Consider the following 15850-nt stretch of genomic DNA (forward strand, 5'->3'; position numbering starts at 1 on the left):
GGTTTGAGACCAGGTATCATAATGTTGGAGTAAGAGGGAAATATTCCAGTTAGTAAGCAAACAAAAGTTATATAGTCTTCAATTTCCTAAGAAACCATGGAATGAGACAGAAATAAACAAAGGGAAGCTATTATGAACTTATCTAAAAAGTAAATTTACATTCTATTCATAAAGTAATTAAAAGGAGGAAGGATCTCCCCCTATGCCAAATATTTACCATTATCCTTGCTGCTGTTTTCTTCAATAGTCATTTGTTCAGCCAATTCAGACAATGATTCATCAATAGTCTGGCTTCCTCGGAGTGTGAGGGATAGCCTTCTCTTAAATTTTTTCATCCTATCAATTGAATGTGGCTTGAAAAATCCTGAAAGAAAAGAATAAACACAAAACTAAAGCTATAAATATTTTACCACTAAAGAAAAATACCGCCTGGGTTTACTGGAAATCTTTAAAATAGGAATATAATGAGGAATTCTCACTTCTGCCAAACATCACCAAAACCAACCCCTTTTTTAAAAAGATTCACCTACTCTGAATAATGCTGTATTTATTTGGCATCATCAGAAGAGCAGGAATTCCATGTAACTAAAGAGTGGGACTTTAAGCATCACGAATAAGTTTAGAAGGACTGGAGATTTTCTTAAAATGTGTATTTTAAAAACTATTATAGTAAAATATCAACATTATTTTGATGCTTAGATTCTATAACATAAATATCAATCATCATATTGGAACCAGCCAGTGACATCTTCAGATATAACTGGGAAGCGGGTGAGGTAATGGAGGAAGACAAAGAACAATGTTTGACAAACAGCTCCAACAAGAAATTTTCCTTTTTATGCTCTTACACAGCCAGTACATTAGAGTTCGGTTTTGTTTTTACTTGTTAGGCTTTCAAGTGTCTCTTTCATCCTAAGAGAACCAAGCTTTAGAAGGAAGAAACGAAAGCCAAATTAGTGGGTACTGAATGCCTGACACACAGCAGACACTTTCATATCTCTAATTCAGTCTTCCTAATTCTGAAAGGTAGCGTATACGATCCCATTTTCACCCAAGGAAACATGCTCAAAGAAGTTCCCTGACTCATGTCAAACAAATAAATGACAGAACTGAGATTTAAAACCAGAATTACTATTTACTTTTTCCTCCACACTTTAACATCTTTGAAATCAGAATGTATCTCACAATTAATGTGATATCAAAATGTAACTGACAGTATTTTTTCTTACAGGTACATAAATTAATGGTATAATTCATGGTAGAGTCTTGGATATGATGAAACAAGGTACTTATGCCAAACCCAAATTCTTGACCCACAACTTCCTTTCTAACTTGGTATTTCTATGATGAGCTGGCCTACCAGATCGCCATGCACACTATAACCACTGCCCCAACCAAGAGTAATGGCCGTACAACTCCTCTATGTTAAAGTACAGGGGTTTTACCATCCAGCTCCGGATATCTATTTTATATCTGTACAGGTTTTGCTTATTTTCTCATTCTAAGGATTTATTCTAAGTAACTGCGTTTACTGAACAGGTAACCTATGCATATTAGTTATAGAATAATTTTTGTTTGCTCAAAAGCTGGGGGGGAGAGGTATCACAAATAAACTTATAAGTAATAATTTTATATTTTACCACTTTAATATTATATTTTTATTATATTTTAACATAGAAACCAGTTGGGCATAGTAGCTCATGCTTGTAATCCTGGCATATTGGGAGACCAAGGCAGGAGGATCTCTTGGGGTCAGGAGGTTAAGACCAGCCTGGGAAACAGTGAGAACTTGTCTCTACTGAAAAAACAAAGAAAATTAGCCAGGCATGGTGGCATCTGCCTGTATGCCCAGCTACTCAGGAGACTGGGGTGGGAGGATCACTTTGAGCCCAGGAATTTGAGGCTGCAGTGAGCTACAAATGTGCCACTGCACTCCAGCCTGAGTGATAGAATGAGATGCTTTTAAATAATGTTTTTTAATAATTTTTTTAAATCCACCAAAATAAAAATACCAAAAAATACTAAATACACATTAAAATAGCAAGAGTTGCGATTGCACTTTAATAAGGACTCTTTTCACCCATACGCTCTAAAATAAGAGACATACTTTGGTGAGATATTGAAAAGTTTCTATTCCTTAGCTCAGTTTAAAGTCAAGTTTATGCTCCTAAATGTTTTCTACTAACGTATCCTCCAGTTCACAAATCCTCTTTTCAGCTGTGTCTAATCTGCAGTTAAACCCATCTGTTGTGCTCTTAGTTTTAGTTACTATATTTTTCAGCTCTGGAATTTCCATTTGATTCTTTCCTACAGATGCCAGTTCTATAGTGAAATTCTCCACCTCAGCATCTATTTTCATGAACCAAATACAGTATTTTAAAGCCCATTTTTAACTCCAAAGTCTGAACAATCTATGGATCTGTTTCTCTTGTCAATTTTCTTCTCTTCATCTTTTTGTATGCTTAGTAATTTTTTATTGTATATAAGACGTTGTGAGTTATCACATGCAAATGTATATGGAAATAATGTAGAGCCTCCAGATGATGTTACCTTCCTCCAGAGAGGATTTAATTTTTATTTTTTTAACTCTCTGTAGGAGCAGACTGATGCAATCCAATTGGGACCAAGCTCACTTGAGACTGAGTTTCAGACACTACCAAGATTGGTAGGCCTCTGATTTGTCCTCACTCTATGGTGTGGCTCTTCAACAGATTCTAACTGTAAACTTAGGGCCAGAACAACAACAACAAACTATTGAAAGCTCCATTCAACTTCCTCAGTCGTTTTTTGCTCATCTCTTATGCCTTGCTCAGCTTTTATCTTCTTACTCCCAATAGCTTAAGAGTTGGAAAATGGATCAAGAGGAAAACCAGCAGAGAGTGTGTCTGTCTCCCTTCTCTCCTGAATCTTGACTCTTCAAGTGTTGTTTCACTGAGAAGCTTTACAACGCCTTCAAAATGATTTTTTCCCCTAGCATTTCTAGTTTTCAGCAGTTTTCGTCTGTTACAAGTTACTCCATCATAGGCAGAAATGGAGGTTTTGATGTGGATTAGATGAGATAATATATGCACTTCCCAAGCAAAGGACAAAGTTGCAGTATCCAACTATACAGACATAACCACTTCAGAATCTTGCCACACCATTTTTGAATGAACATTTTGCTGACCAGGAGACCTGCCTATTGTTCTGGATGACAAATAAGGACAAAAATAACAAAGTATTATAGAAATGTTATTACAGAATTAATTCACATAACACAGTAACATTCTGTAACATAGACTAACTATAAATGGATTCAGTATCTATTACAGCACAGAAGTGAGCTATCCAAAACTGTAGCCAACAGCAGGCTAATAAGGACTTGAAAAGTATGTAGTCCAAACTGAGTTGTGCTGCAACTGTAAAATACACAGTGGACTTTGGCTGCCAGGGACTGGGGGAAGGACAGGAATGCGAAGTTATTCTTTAATGGGTAGAGAGTTTACATCTTGCAAGATGAAATGAATTCTAGAGATGGAAAATAGTGACAGATGCAGAACAATATGAAATAAATACCACTGAACTGCACTTAAAAATGGTAAAGATAGTGAATTTTGCTATGTGTATTTTACAACTTTTCTAAAAATTAAAAAAAAAAGTGGCTTCAGACAATAACATTTATTATCCCTCACCAAAAAAAAGTTAGTAACTATTATATTAATAACATGTTGAGGGCCAAGCGCAGTGTCTCATGCCTGTAATTCCAGCACTTTGAGAGGCCGAGGTGAGCGGATCACTTGAGGCCAGGAGTTCAAGATCAGCCTGGTCAACATGGCAAAACTCCATCTCTACTAAAAATATAAAAATTAGCCAGGCATGGTGGTGCGTGCCTGTAATCCTAGCTACTTGGGCTGAGGCATGAGAATCACTTGATCCTAGGGGGCAGAGGTTGCAGTGAGCTAGGGTCATGTCACTGCACTCCAGCCTGGATGACAGAGTGAGACTGTGTCTCAATCAATCAATCAATCAATAAAATAAAATAATGTTGAAAAATATTTTAGATGTTTAAGTAAAAAAATCACCAAAATTAACTCTGCCTTTTAAAAAGTTTTCAAAAAATATGCCTACAAAAATCTTAAAAATTACACATGGGGTGCACATTACATTTCTACTGGACAATGCTGATATAGAGCATATAAAATGTATTTTATAGATGATTATAATGATAAGAGCATATAAAATGCATTTTATATGCTCTATATCAGCATGGTTTTAAGTGAGTCTAAGAGAAAAAAAAATAGAATCACATAAACCTTAACCTTTTCTTCATATAGTGCATTTGAACAATGTATCAGGGGATATTCTATGTGCTTCTAACTCAGAATAATATGCATGGCACTTATTTCATCATCAAAGAAAATCCTGGTCTATAAAATAATTTTAACTATACTTATTTTATATTCTGTCAGGAATAAGAAAGATATTTCTAATTCATAAAAGCAAGAGAAAAATACTTATAAAGCTAAACCTTACTATAAAATTTTCAAATAAAATCACATCTTCAGATTGTTCCTATTTTTAATCTGTGGTATAATTGTAAAATTTTAATTAAGTTACAGTGATTTGTAAACACAGATAATAAAGAATTTCATTACCACAGCCTAGATCATTATTAAAGAAAAAATATTCCCAAATGAAATAGATTCCCTGACATTTCTAATTATCTTTAAGTAGAACTGTGCATATTAACTTTTTTCATTAGCTGAGAACAAAGGCACATATGCTAAACTAAAAACACCTTTTGTGACGTAAAAACTACTACTTACATTGGCTTTAAGGTTAATCTTTAAAATTTACTATAATAGGGCAGTGCTAAATTACTGATTATCTAAAATTGGAACACTCAACAGTTTGGTTAAAATATTTTATCAGTTTAATAAAAATTTTTGAGATTATTAAGATCTTTACACTATCATTTCTTTTTTTAACTTTTATGCTCAGGAGTACATGAACATGTTTGTTATACAGCTAAACTGCATATATGGGGGTTTGGTGTGCAGATTATTCTGTCACCAAAGTAATAAGTATAGCACCGAATAGGTAGTTTTTTTATCCTCTCCCTCCTCCAATCTTCACCCTCAAGTAGGCCCCGGGGTCTGTTGATCCCCTTTGCGTCCATGTGTTCTCATTGCTTAGCTCCCACTTATGAGTGAGAACATGTGGTATTTGGTTTTCTGTTCCTACATTAGTTTGCTTAGAATAAATGGATGAATCTGGAGGCCATCATCCTACACTATTGTTTCTATGAATGTTAAGATAGATTAAACAGTGTGACTTAATGGTAAATGAGTAAATATTCACATTTCAGTGTAAATGTCATTCTTCAGAGTGCCCTTTTCTGACTCTCTCTATTCCTCTATCCTTTGTTTCTACTCATAGCACTTATCATATATATATACACACACACACACACATATTGCATATGTATATACACACACGTCTCATATATGTACGTGTGTGTACTGCAAAACTAATGTTTTTCTAGATGTCAAAAACACTTCTAGCTTTTTGTAATACTTAGATCAAATTTAAAACTGTAAAAGGGCAGTAAAGGGTTACAGAATGACAGCATATAACTCTCCATTTAAAGACAGTTGAAAATGTTCAAAAATCAGTTCTCAACAATAAGTACATAAAAGGAACTTGCAAATATAATGCATTGTTATCTTACTTCACCTTGGGCTAAACTTGTTCTTGGATTATCTGCTATACAATTAAGGAAAGTTTTTATGTTTCTTTTATCCTGAAAAGGTAAGAATTCTATTTACTTAAGGAATACAGATAATGATTCCAGAATGCCAACTGAGTTTGGGCCTTACGAATAGAAAAATATGCACACCATACACTGTTTTTAAAGAAGATAACAGCCATAAATACTACCAAACTAGATGTTCTAGTATGAGTCTTTACTTGTAAAAATGGTGTTAGAGTGTGGTTTTCTCAGCACTTGCAGTAAGAAACTCTTTGCATACAATTTCACCTTATATTCAAGCTACTCTAATATAAAAGGACTTATTAGAGTGGCAATCCACTGTTTATGTTTTTGAAATATTCTTAAAACAATTTTGTTAATAATTGCAAAATATTAAAGAAAAGGCTAAATATTGTTTTTAAAAGACTAAATGACTTTCCTTTAGGTAAATAAGCAAAATGTACATGTAGAACAAATCAAGTATTGTGAAGAATATAATCTAGGATTTATACGGGAAGCTAAGATTTTTCCACGTAATGTTGCTTTTGTCAGTCTTTCTGAAATACCAAAGAGATAAAGACAGATTTATTTCTTCATAACATTTTCAGCAACGATGACCATAAATAAAAACTATTGTATAAAAAGTGAACTCATTAGGTGGCATGTAAGCAAATATTCTGTTATTTTCCCCACAATAATTAAGCCATGACAAATACCGAACACACTCTAGGACATGTAAGCTAATCATACAGAATGAGGAATAACCAATGTTTAAAACTTAAACTTTTTTCAGTAGAGACAATGTTGTTATTTGCATAAAACACAAAGTAAAATACAAAAATTAGCCAGGTGTGGTGGTATGCACCTGTAATCCCAGCTACTTGGGAGGCTGAGGCAGAAGAATTGCTTGAACCTGAGAGATGGAGGTTGCAATGAGCTAAGATTATGCCACTGCACTCCAGCGCAGGTGACAGAGTGAGATGCCATGTCAAACAAACAAACAAACAAAACCATGAAGTGATTGTACAAAACACTGACAGAGAACTGAATTAAAATTTCAATCATGCTACAGGTTTTTTACACAAACACTTAAAATTGTTAATCCTTGGTCAAGTGTGGTGGCTCACAACTGTAATCTCAGCATTTTGGGAGGCCAAGGCAAGCGGATCACCTGAGGTTGGGAGTTCGAGACCAGCCTGACCAACATGGAGAAACCCCTTCTCTACTAAAAATACAAAATTAGCTGGGTATGGTGGCACATGCCTGTAACCCCAGCTACTCGGGAGGCTGCAGCAGGAGAATCGCCTGAACCCAGGAGGCAGAGATTGCAGTGAGCCAAGATCGTGCCACTGCACTCCAGCCTGGGCCAACAAGAGAGAAACTCCGTATAAAAAAAAAATTAATCCTTGATGTGTTCAAATCTGAGCTGATTCTTTTCTTTTGATAGTACGAATAGTGAAACACACAAACTAGAAAAAAAGAAATGTACCAAAGATTTTCCTCCATTCAAAAATATCATAAGAAAGACAATATTAGTTTATTATGACACTTGAGGTGTAAAATGTCAGAGAAGAATGCTCTAGAGCTTGGTTCTTGTATCAAAAACAACCAGTAAACTGGAAAAACAACAAGAATCAACTATCTTCCAAGTATGGAACCTAATTAGACACTTAAAACAACCAGGAAAGTGCTTCATGCAGAGGCTGCTGATCTTGATAGGAGACTCACATGGGCAAACCAGTAGCTACCATTTCTCAGCTTTGCCACAACAGTAAGGAATAGCAGCCCCCATCTCTGGAGCAACTTATTAGTGCCATAGCAGGCAGTGGAAGAACTTTGTCCTCCAAAAATTCAAGTTCGAATATTTTGGTCAGTTTGGCAGATCACTGAGAGACAGGCACAGAGGCAGATGCTTGCCTTTATTTAGGCCCTCTGGGGCTACTGGACAGGGGAGGCACACCTGCATCTACTGGAAGATCTAATAAGGCAGCACCTTCTTCTTTAAACCAGATATTGTTATATCATTGTCAGGTCACTGAGTTACTACAGAGATAATGGAATAGAAACTTCAGTGACTATACACACAAGAAATACAGTTTGCAAAAATGGTTTTGGAAAGTCACAAAGGGATGACAACAGCCTTCAACTAGCCAAGAAAGGCCTGATGAGTGGGAGAATCTGATAACCACAGTTACCACATTGTAGTACAGTGGCCAGGTCTCAACAAATAACCACAAAGCACACAAACAGGAAAGCATGGCCCATTAAGAAAAAAAGCATTTGACAGAAACCTGAAGCAGCACAGAATTTGGAATTGCTAGTCAAAAACGTTAAATCAATTGTCCTAAATATGCTCAAAGAGCTGAAGGAAATCAGGAAAACAATGTATGAGCAAAACAAGAATATCAATAAAGAGACTGAAATTATAAAATGGAATCAAACAAAAATTCCAAAGCTAAAAATTACAATAACTACAATTAAAAAATTCACTAGAGTGGTTCAACAGATTGCAACAGGCAGAAAAAATGATTAGCAAATTTGAAGACAAGGCAATTAAAATTATCCAGTCTTAGAGATACACAGAAAAAAGAATGAAGAAAAATGAATAGAGCCTGATGAACCTATGGGACAGGGACACTACCAAGTGTACCCACCTACACAGCATAGGAGCCCCCAAAGATAAAAAAAGGAGGAAATATTTGAAGAAATAATGGTGAAAAGCTTCTCAAACCTGATGAAAGATATGAATATATACATCCAAAAATTTCAAATAAATCCAAGAATAAATTCAAAGGAGATACAAAATTCAGACACATTATATCCAAAGTGTAGAAACTCAAAGACAAATAAAGAATCTTGAAAGCAGCCAGAGAAAAGCAACTAGACATATACATAGGCTCCTCAGTAAGATTAACAGCTGATGTGTCATCATAAACTGTGATGACCAGGCAGCAATAGGAATAGCATATTTTAAATCTAGAGAGAAAACAAAAAGTCAACTAAGAATTTTATATTCAGCAAAACTATCCTTTAAGAATGAAGGAGAACCCTTCCTTCCTTCCTTCCTTCCTTCCTTCCTTCCTTCCTTCCTTCCTTCCTTCCTTCCCTCCCTCCCTCCCTCCCTCCCTTCTTTCTTTCTTTCTTTCTTTCTTTCTTTCTTTCTTTCTTCTTTCTCTTTCCCCTCTCTGGCCCCAGGTACAATCTACTCGGCTTGCCCGCGCCGCGGACTGCCTGGGACTGCCGGCGCGCACCACTGCTGCCTGCCTTTTCTCCTTTGGATGCAGGCACGCGTTCGCCATCTTGGCCACGCTGGTCGCCAGCTCCTGACGCCGAGTGCTCTGCCCGCCTCAGCCTTCCGAGGTACTGGGACTACAGATGGAGTCTCGCTCACCCAGTGCCCGGTGTTGCCCGGGCTGGAGGGCGGTGGCGTGGTCTGGCCTCGCAGCAGCCTCTACCCCCCGACCGCCTGCCTTGGCCTGCCAGGGTGCTGGGATTGCAGCCCCTGCCGGGCCGCCGCCCCATCTGGAAGGTGGGGAGCGCCTCTGCCCGGCCGCCCCGTCTGGGAGGTGAGGAGCACCTCTGCCCGGCCGCCCCATCTGGGAAGTGAGGAGCGCCTCTGCCCGGCCGCCCTGTCTGGGAAGTGAGGAGCGCCTCTGCCCGGCCACCCACCGTCTGGGAAGTGAGGAGCGCCTCTGCCCGGCCACCCACCGTCTGGGAAGTGAGGAGCGCCTCTGCCCGGCCACCCACCGTCTGGGAAGTGAGGAGCGCCTCTGCCCGGCCACCCACCGTCTGGGAAGTGAGGAGCGCCTCTGCCCGGCCACCCACCGTCTGGGAAGTGAGGAGCGCCTCTGCCCGGCCACCCACCGTCTGGGAAGTGAGGAGCGCCTCTGCCCGGCCGCCCCGTCTGGGAAGTGAGGAGCGCCTCTGCCCGGCCACCCACCGTCTGGGAAGTGAGGAGCGCCTCTGCCCGGCCACCCACCGTCTGGGAAGTGAGGAGCGCCTCTGCCCGGCCACCCACCGTCTGGGAAGTGAGGAGCGCCTCTGCCCGGCCACCCACCGTCTGGGAAGTGAGGAGCGCCTCTGCCCGGCCACCCACCGTCTGGGAAGTGAGGAGCGCCTCTGCCCGGCCGCCCCGTCTGGGAAGTGAGGAGCGCCTCTGCCCGGCCGCCCCGTCTGGGAAGTGAGGAGCGCCTCTGCCCGGCCGCCCCGTCCGGGAGGAAGTGAGGAGCGCCTGTGCCCGGCCGCCCCGTCCGGGAAGAAGTGAGGAGCGCCTGTGCCCGGCCGCCCCGTCCGGGAAGAAGTGAGGAGCGCCTGTGCCCGGCCGCCCCGTCCGGGAAGAAGTGAGGAGCGCCTGTGCCCGGCCGCCCCGTCCGGGAAGAAGTGAGGAGCGCCTCTGCCCGGCCGCCCCGTCCGGGAAGAAGTGAGGAGCGCCTGTGCCCGGCCGCCCCGTCCGGGAAGAAGTGAGGAGCGCCTCTGCCCGGCCGCCCCGTCTGGGAAGTGAGGAGCGCCTCTGCCCGGCCGCCCCGTCCGGGAAGAAATGAGGAGCGCCTCTGCCCGGTCGCCCCATCCCGGAAGAAGTGAGGAGCGCCTCTGCACAGCCACCCATCGTCTGGGAAGTGAGGAGCGCCTCTGCCCGGCCACCCACCGTCTGGGAAGTGAGGAGCGCCTCTGCCCGGCCGCCCTGTCCGGGAAGAAGTGAGGAGCGCCTCTGCCCGGCCGCCCCGTCCGGGAAGAAGTGAGGAGCGCCTCTGCCCGGCTGCCCCGTCCGGGAGGAAGTGAGGAGCGCCTCTGCCCGGCCGCACCGTCGGGAAGAAGTGAGGAGCGCCTCTGCCCGGCCGCCCTGTCCGGGAAGAAGTGAGGAGCGCCTCTGCCCGGCCGCCCCGTCTGGGAGGTGAGGAGCGCCTCTGCCCGGCCACCCATCGTCTGGGAGGTGAGGAGCGCCTCTGCCCGGCCACCCATCGTCTGGGAGGTGAGGAGCGCCTCTGCCCGGCCACCCATCGTCTGGAAAGTGAGGAGCGCCTCTGCCCGGCTGCCCCATCTGGGAAGTGAGGAGTGCCTCTGCCCGGCCACCCATCGTCTGGGAGGTGAGGAGCGCCTCTGCCCGGCCGCCCATCGTCTGGGAAGTGAGGAGCGCCTCTGCCCGGCCACCCATCGTCTGGGAAGTGGGGAGCACCTCTGCCCGACCACCCATCGTCTGGGAAGTGAGGAGCGCCTCTGCCCGGCCACCTATCGTCTGGGAAGAAGTGAGGAGCGTCTCTGCCTGGCCGCCCCGTCTGGGAAGTGAGGAGCCCCTCTGCCCGGCCGCCCCGTGTCTGGGTAGAAGTGAGGAGCTCCTCTGCCTGGCCGCTCCGTCTGGGAGGTCTACCACGGAGGCCAGAGGCAATGTGGGGGCTGGACGTGGTGGCTCACGCCTGTGGTCCCGGCACTCTGGGGGGCGAGGCGGGTTGATCACTTCGGGCTAGGAGTTCGAGACCAGTCTGGCCAACTTGGCGAAACATGAAGAATACAACAGACAAACCAACCAACCAACTCAATGACAACAAAACAGGTCTACCCTGGAGTCATACTCTAATTTTTTCTATTTTCTTCCCTTTCTGATCCTTTATCCCACTTTCTTTTTCTTCCTCTTCCTTCTCCCTCTTCTTTGTCAAATAGAGGATTGAGTTATTATCACTGATCCATATAAAGTCCCTCTCTCATTTATTTTAACTCCCACCCCCATTTCTATTCCCCGACTTCCCATGTGCAACCTTCCTAATATGTTTGATACGCATCTTTTTGTTTGTATGTATTTTTAGAAAATGTTTATTGTTTTTGTATGCAAAAAAAATTAATTAAAAAAAAAAAAAAAAAAAAAAAGAATGAAGGAGAAATTTCCAGATAAACAAAAGCCAAGGAAGTATGTTGCCAGTAGACCTACTCTACAAGAAAGATAAAGGGAAACCCTCAGGCTGTAATGAAAGGACGTAAGACATAACACTGGTAAAGATAATTACACAGGTAATTATAAAAGAGAGTATTAATGCACTTTTGGTTTTTAACTCTTTTTGCTTTTCTTGTTTTTTTAATTATTTTATTGTCGTTTTTTAAGTTCTGGGGTACATGTGCAAGATGAGCAGGCTTGTTACACAGGTAAACATGTGCCATGGTGGTTTGCTGCACTTAACCCATCACCTAGGTATTAAGACCAACATGCATTAGCTCTTTTCCCTAATGCTCTCCCTACCCCTGCCCTCCTCCAACAGGCCCCAGTAAGTGTTGTTCCCCTCCCTGTGTCCATATGTTCTCACTGTTCAGCTCCCACTTATAAGTCAGAACATGAGGTGTCTGGTTTTCTGTTCCTGCGTTAGTTTGCTGAGCATAATGGTTTCCAGCTTTATCCATGTCCCTGCAAAGGACATGATCTCATTCCTTTTTATGGCTGAATAGTATTCTACGGTGTCCATGTACTACATCTTCTTTATCCAGTCTATCAATGATGGGCATTTGGGTTGATTCCATGTCTTTGCTATTGTGAATAGTGCTGCAATGTACACATGTATGTATCTTTGTAACAGAGTGATTTATATTCCTTTGGGTATATACCCAGTAATGGGATTGCTGGTCAAATGGTATTTCTGGTTCTACATCTTTGAGGAATCGCCACACTGTCTTCCACAATGGTTGAACTATTTACATTCCCACCAACAGTGTAAAAGCATCCCTCCTCCTCCGCAACCTTGCCAGTATCTGTTGTTTCTTGAAATTTTAGTAATCGCCATTCTGACTGGTGTGATATGTTATCTCATTGTGATTTTGATTTGCATTTCTCTTAAAAGGCAAAAAAAAAATTATAAATCTGCTGATGGGCACATAAAATATAAAAAGGTAATCTGTGACAATAACAATATAAAAGGGAAGACAGAGATATACAGGAGCAGACTATTTATATACTACTAAGTTGGTATTATTTAAATGAGGTTACTATCATTTTAAGATGTTAACTATAATCCTCAAGGTAACCACTAAAAAACTAACTACAAAATATTACAGAAAAAGAAAAAAAGGAATTGGAATGGGACACTATTTTAAAAATTAGCTAAGTGCAATAAAAGGGCAAAAATAAAAAAATTAAGGAGTTAGAAACAAATAAGACATACAGAAAACAATAGCTAACTAGAAAAATTAGTTCTTCCTTATCAGTATTTTAAATGTAAATGGATTAAACTCTTCAATTAAAAGGCAGAGATTGTCAGAGTGGATTTTTTTAAAACCCAATCCACCTAAATGCTGTCTAAAAGAGACCGGGTGCAGTGGCTCATACCTGTAATCCCAGCACTTTGGGAAGTGGGTGAATCACGTGAGGTCAGGAGTTCAAGACCAGCCTGGCCAACATGGTGAAATCTCATTTCTACTAAAAACACAAAAATTGGCCAGGTGCAGTGGCTCACGCCTGTAATCCCAGCACTTTGGAAGGTGGAGGTGGGCAGATCACAAGGTCAGGAGATCAAGACCAGCCTGGCCAACATGGTGAAACCCCATCTCTACTAATAATACAAAAAAATAGCCGGGTGTGGTGGCACACGCCTGTAGTCCCAGCTACTCGGGAGGCTGAGGCAGGAGAATCGCTTGAACCTGGGAGGTGGAGGTTGCAGTAAGCTGAGATCGCGCCACTGCACTCCAGCCTGGGTGACAGAGTGAGACTCTATCTCAATAAATAAATAAATAAATAAAATTAGCCAGGCGTGGTGGCGTACACCTATAATCCCAGCTATTCAGGAGGCTGAGGCAGGAAAACTGCTTGAATCCGGGAAGCGCGGTTTGCAGTGAGCCAAGATTGCGCCACTGCACTCCAGCCTGGGCAACAACAGCGAAACTCTGTTTAAAAAAAGGCCGGGCACGGTGGTTCACGCCTGTAATCCTAGCACTTTTGGAGGACAACGCAGGTGGATCATGAGGTCAAGAGATCAAGACCATCCTGGCCAACATGGTGAAACCCCATCTCTACTAAAAATACAAAAATTAGCTGGGCATGGTGGCAGGTGCCTGTAGTCCCAGCTACTCAGGAGGCTGAAGCAGAAGAATAGCTTGAACCCAAGAGGCAGAGGTTGCAGTGAGCCGGTCACACCACTGCACTCCAGCCTGGTGACAGAGCGAGACTGTCTCAAAAAAAAAAAAAAAAAAAAGAGAGAGAAGCACTTTGGATACAAAGACACTAAGAAACTGAAAGTGAAAGGATAGGAAAAAATATTCCATGCAAATAGTAACCAAAAAAGAGCAAGTGTAGCTATGTTTTTGTCAGACAAAACAGTATGATAACAAGAGACAAAGAAGGCCATCATATACTATAAGGGGTTCAAGATATTAAGCTATATCAATTATAAACATTTACACACCTAAAAACAGAGACTAAAAATATATTAAGCAAAAACAGAATTGAAACAAGAAACAGACAACTCTACAATAATAGATGGAGACTTCAATATCCTATTTTAAGTACTGGACAGAAGAACCAGACAGATTTATAAAGAAATACAGGACGTAGCCGGGTGTGGTGGCTCACGCCTGTAATCCCAACACTTTAGGAGGCAGAGGCGGGCAGATCACCTGAGGTCAGGAGTTTCAAACCAGCCTGGCCAACACGGTGAAACCTCGTCTTTACTAAAAATACAAAAGAAACTAGCCAGGTGTGGTGGTGCATGCGGGTAATCCCAGCTACTCAGGAAGCTGAGACAGGAGAATTGCTTGAAGTTGGGAGGCAGAGTTGAAGTGAGCCAGGATCGCACTCCAGCCTGGACGACAGAGTGAGACTCTGTCTCACAGAAAGGGGAGGGGAGGGGAGGGGATGGGAAGAGAGGGGATGGGAAGAGAGGGGAGGGGAAGGGGAGGAAAGAAATATAGGACTTGAACAGCACTATAAACCTATTGTATTAGACCTATCAGATATACATAGTACACTCCACCTAACGAGCAGAATACACACTCTTCAAGCACACATGGAACATTCTCCAGGACAGACCATAAGGCAGGCCATAAAACAAGTCTTAATAAACTTTAAAAAACTAAAATCATAAAAAGCATCTTTTCCAATCAAAATGGAATGAAACTAAAAATCAGGAACAGAAGGAAAACCGGAAAATTTATGTATATATGGAAATTAAGCAACATATTCTCAAACAAGCAACTGATCAAAGAAGAAACCACAAGAGATATAAAAAAGACCCTCATGCAAATGAAAACAAAAACACAACATACATAAGCATATGAGATGTAGCTAAAGAAGTGTAAAGAGGATGTTTATAGCTATCAAAGCTTACATTAAAGGAAGAGCTCAATAACCTAAGGTACACTTTATAGAATTAGAAAAAGAACATCAAACAAAACTCAAAGCTAGCAGAAAGAAGAAAATAATAAAGTCCAAATTGGAGATAAACAAAATAGAGAATAGAAAAAGAATAGAGACAAAACAAAACAGAAAGTTGGTTCTTTAAAAGATCAACAAAATAGGCTGGGTGCAGGGAAGCCAAGGCGGGTGGACCACCTGAGGTCAGGAGTTCGAGACCAGCCTAGCCAACATGGTGAAACCCCATCTCTACTAAAATACAAAAATTAGCTGGATGTGGTGGCATCTACCTGTAATCTCAGCTACTCGGGAGGCTGAGGCAGGAGAACTGCTTCAGCCTGGGAGATGGAGGTTGCAGCGAGCTGAGATCGTGCCACTGCACTCCAGTCTGGGCAACACAGCGAGACTCCATCTCAAAAAAAAAAAAAAAAAAAAAAAAAAAAGGAAAAGAAAAAAAAATCAACAAAATAATTTTAGCTAGACTGACTAACAAAAAGATTACACTCAAATGACTAAAATCAGAAAGTGGAAACATTACTACCAATTATACAGAAATAAAATGGATTATAAAAGAATGCTATGAACAATTATATGCCAACAAACTGGATAGCTTAATGAAATAGACAAACTCTTACAAACACACAAACCAGCAAAACTGACTTAAGAAGAAACAGACAACCAAAATATACCTAAGAAGTGAGGTGACAATCAGTATAAAACACTTCCAACCAAAAAAGCCCAGAACCAGATGACTTTACTGGTAAAGTCTACCAAACATTTAAAGATGAATTAACAAC

General features: G+C 41.7%; 1 protein-coding gene across 1 annotated transcript in view; it reads right to left on the minus strand.

Annotated features, from left to right (window-relative positions):
• CDK17 (cyclin dependent kinase 17) overlaps positions 1-15850 on the minus strand; it is a 119981-nt gene that overhangs the window by 49776 nt on the left and 54355 nt on the right. The window contains exon 2 of the mRNA XM_055239353.2: positions 218-364. Within this exon, the coding sequence (XP_055095328.1) occupies positions 218-335 (118 nt within the window). The 5' untranslated portion in view covers positions 336-364. The remainder of the gene's footprint in view (positions 1-217; positions 365-15850) is intronic.

The sequence above is a fragment of the Symphalangus syndactylus genome, chromosome 13 (genome assembly GCF_028878055.3).
Source record: "Symphalangus syndactylus isolate Jambi chromosome 13, NHGRI_mSymSyn1-v2.1_pri, whole genome shotgun sequence".
Taxonomy (NCBI): domain Eukaryota; kingdom Metazoa; phylum Chordata; class Mammalia; order Primates; family Hylobatidae; genus Symphalangus; species Symphalangus syndactylus.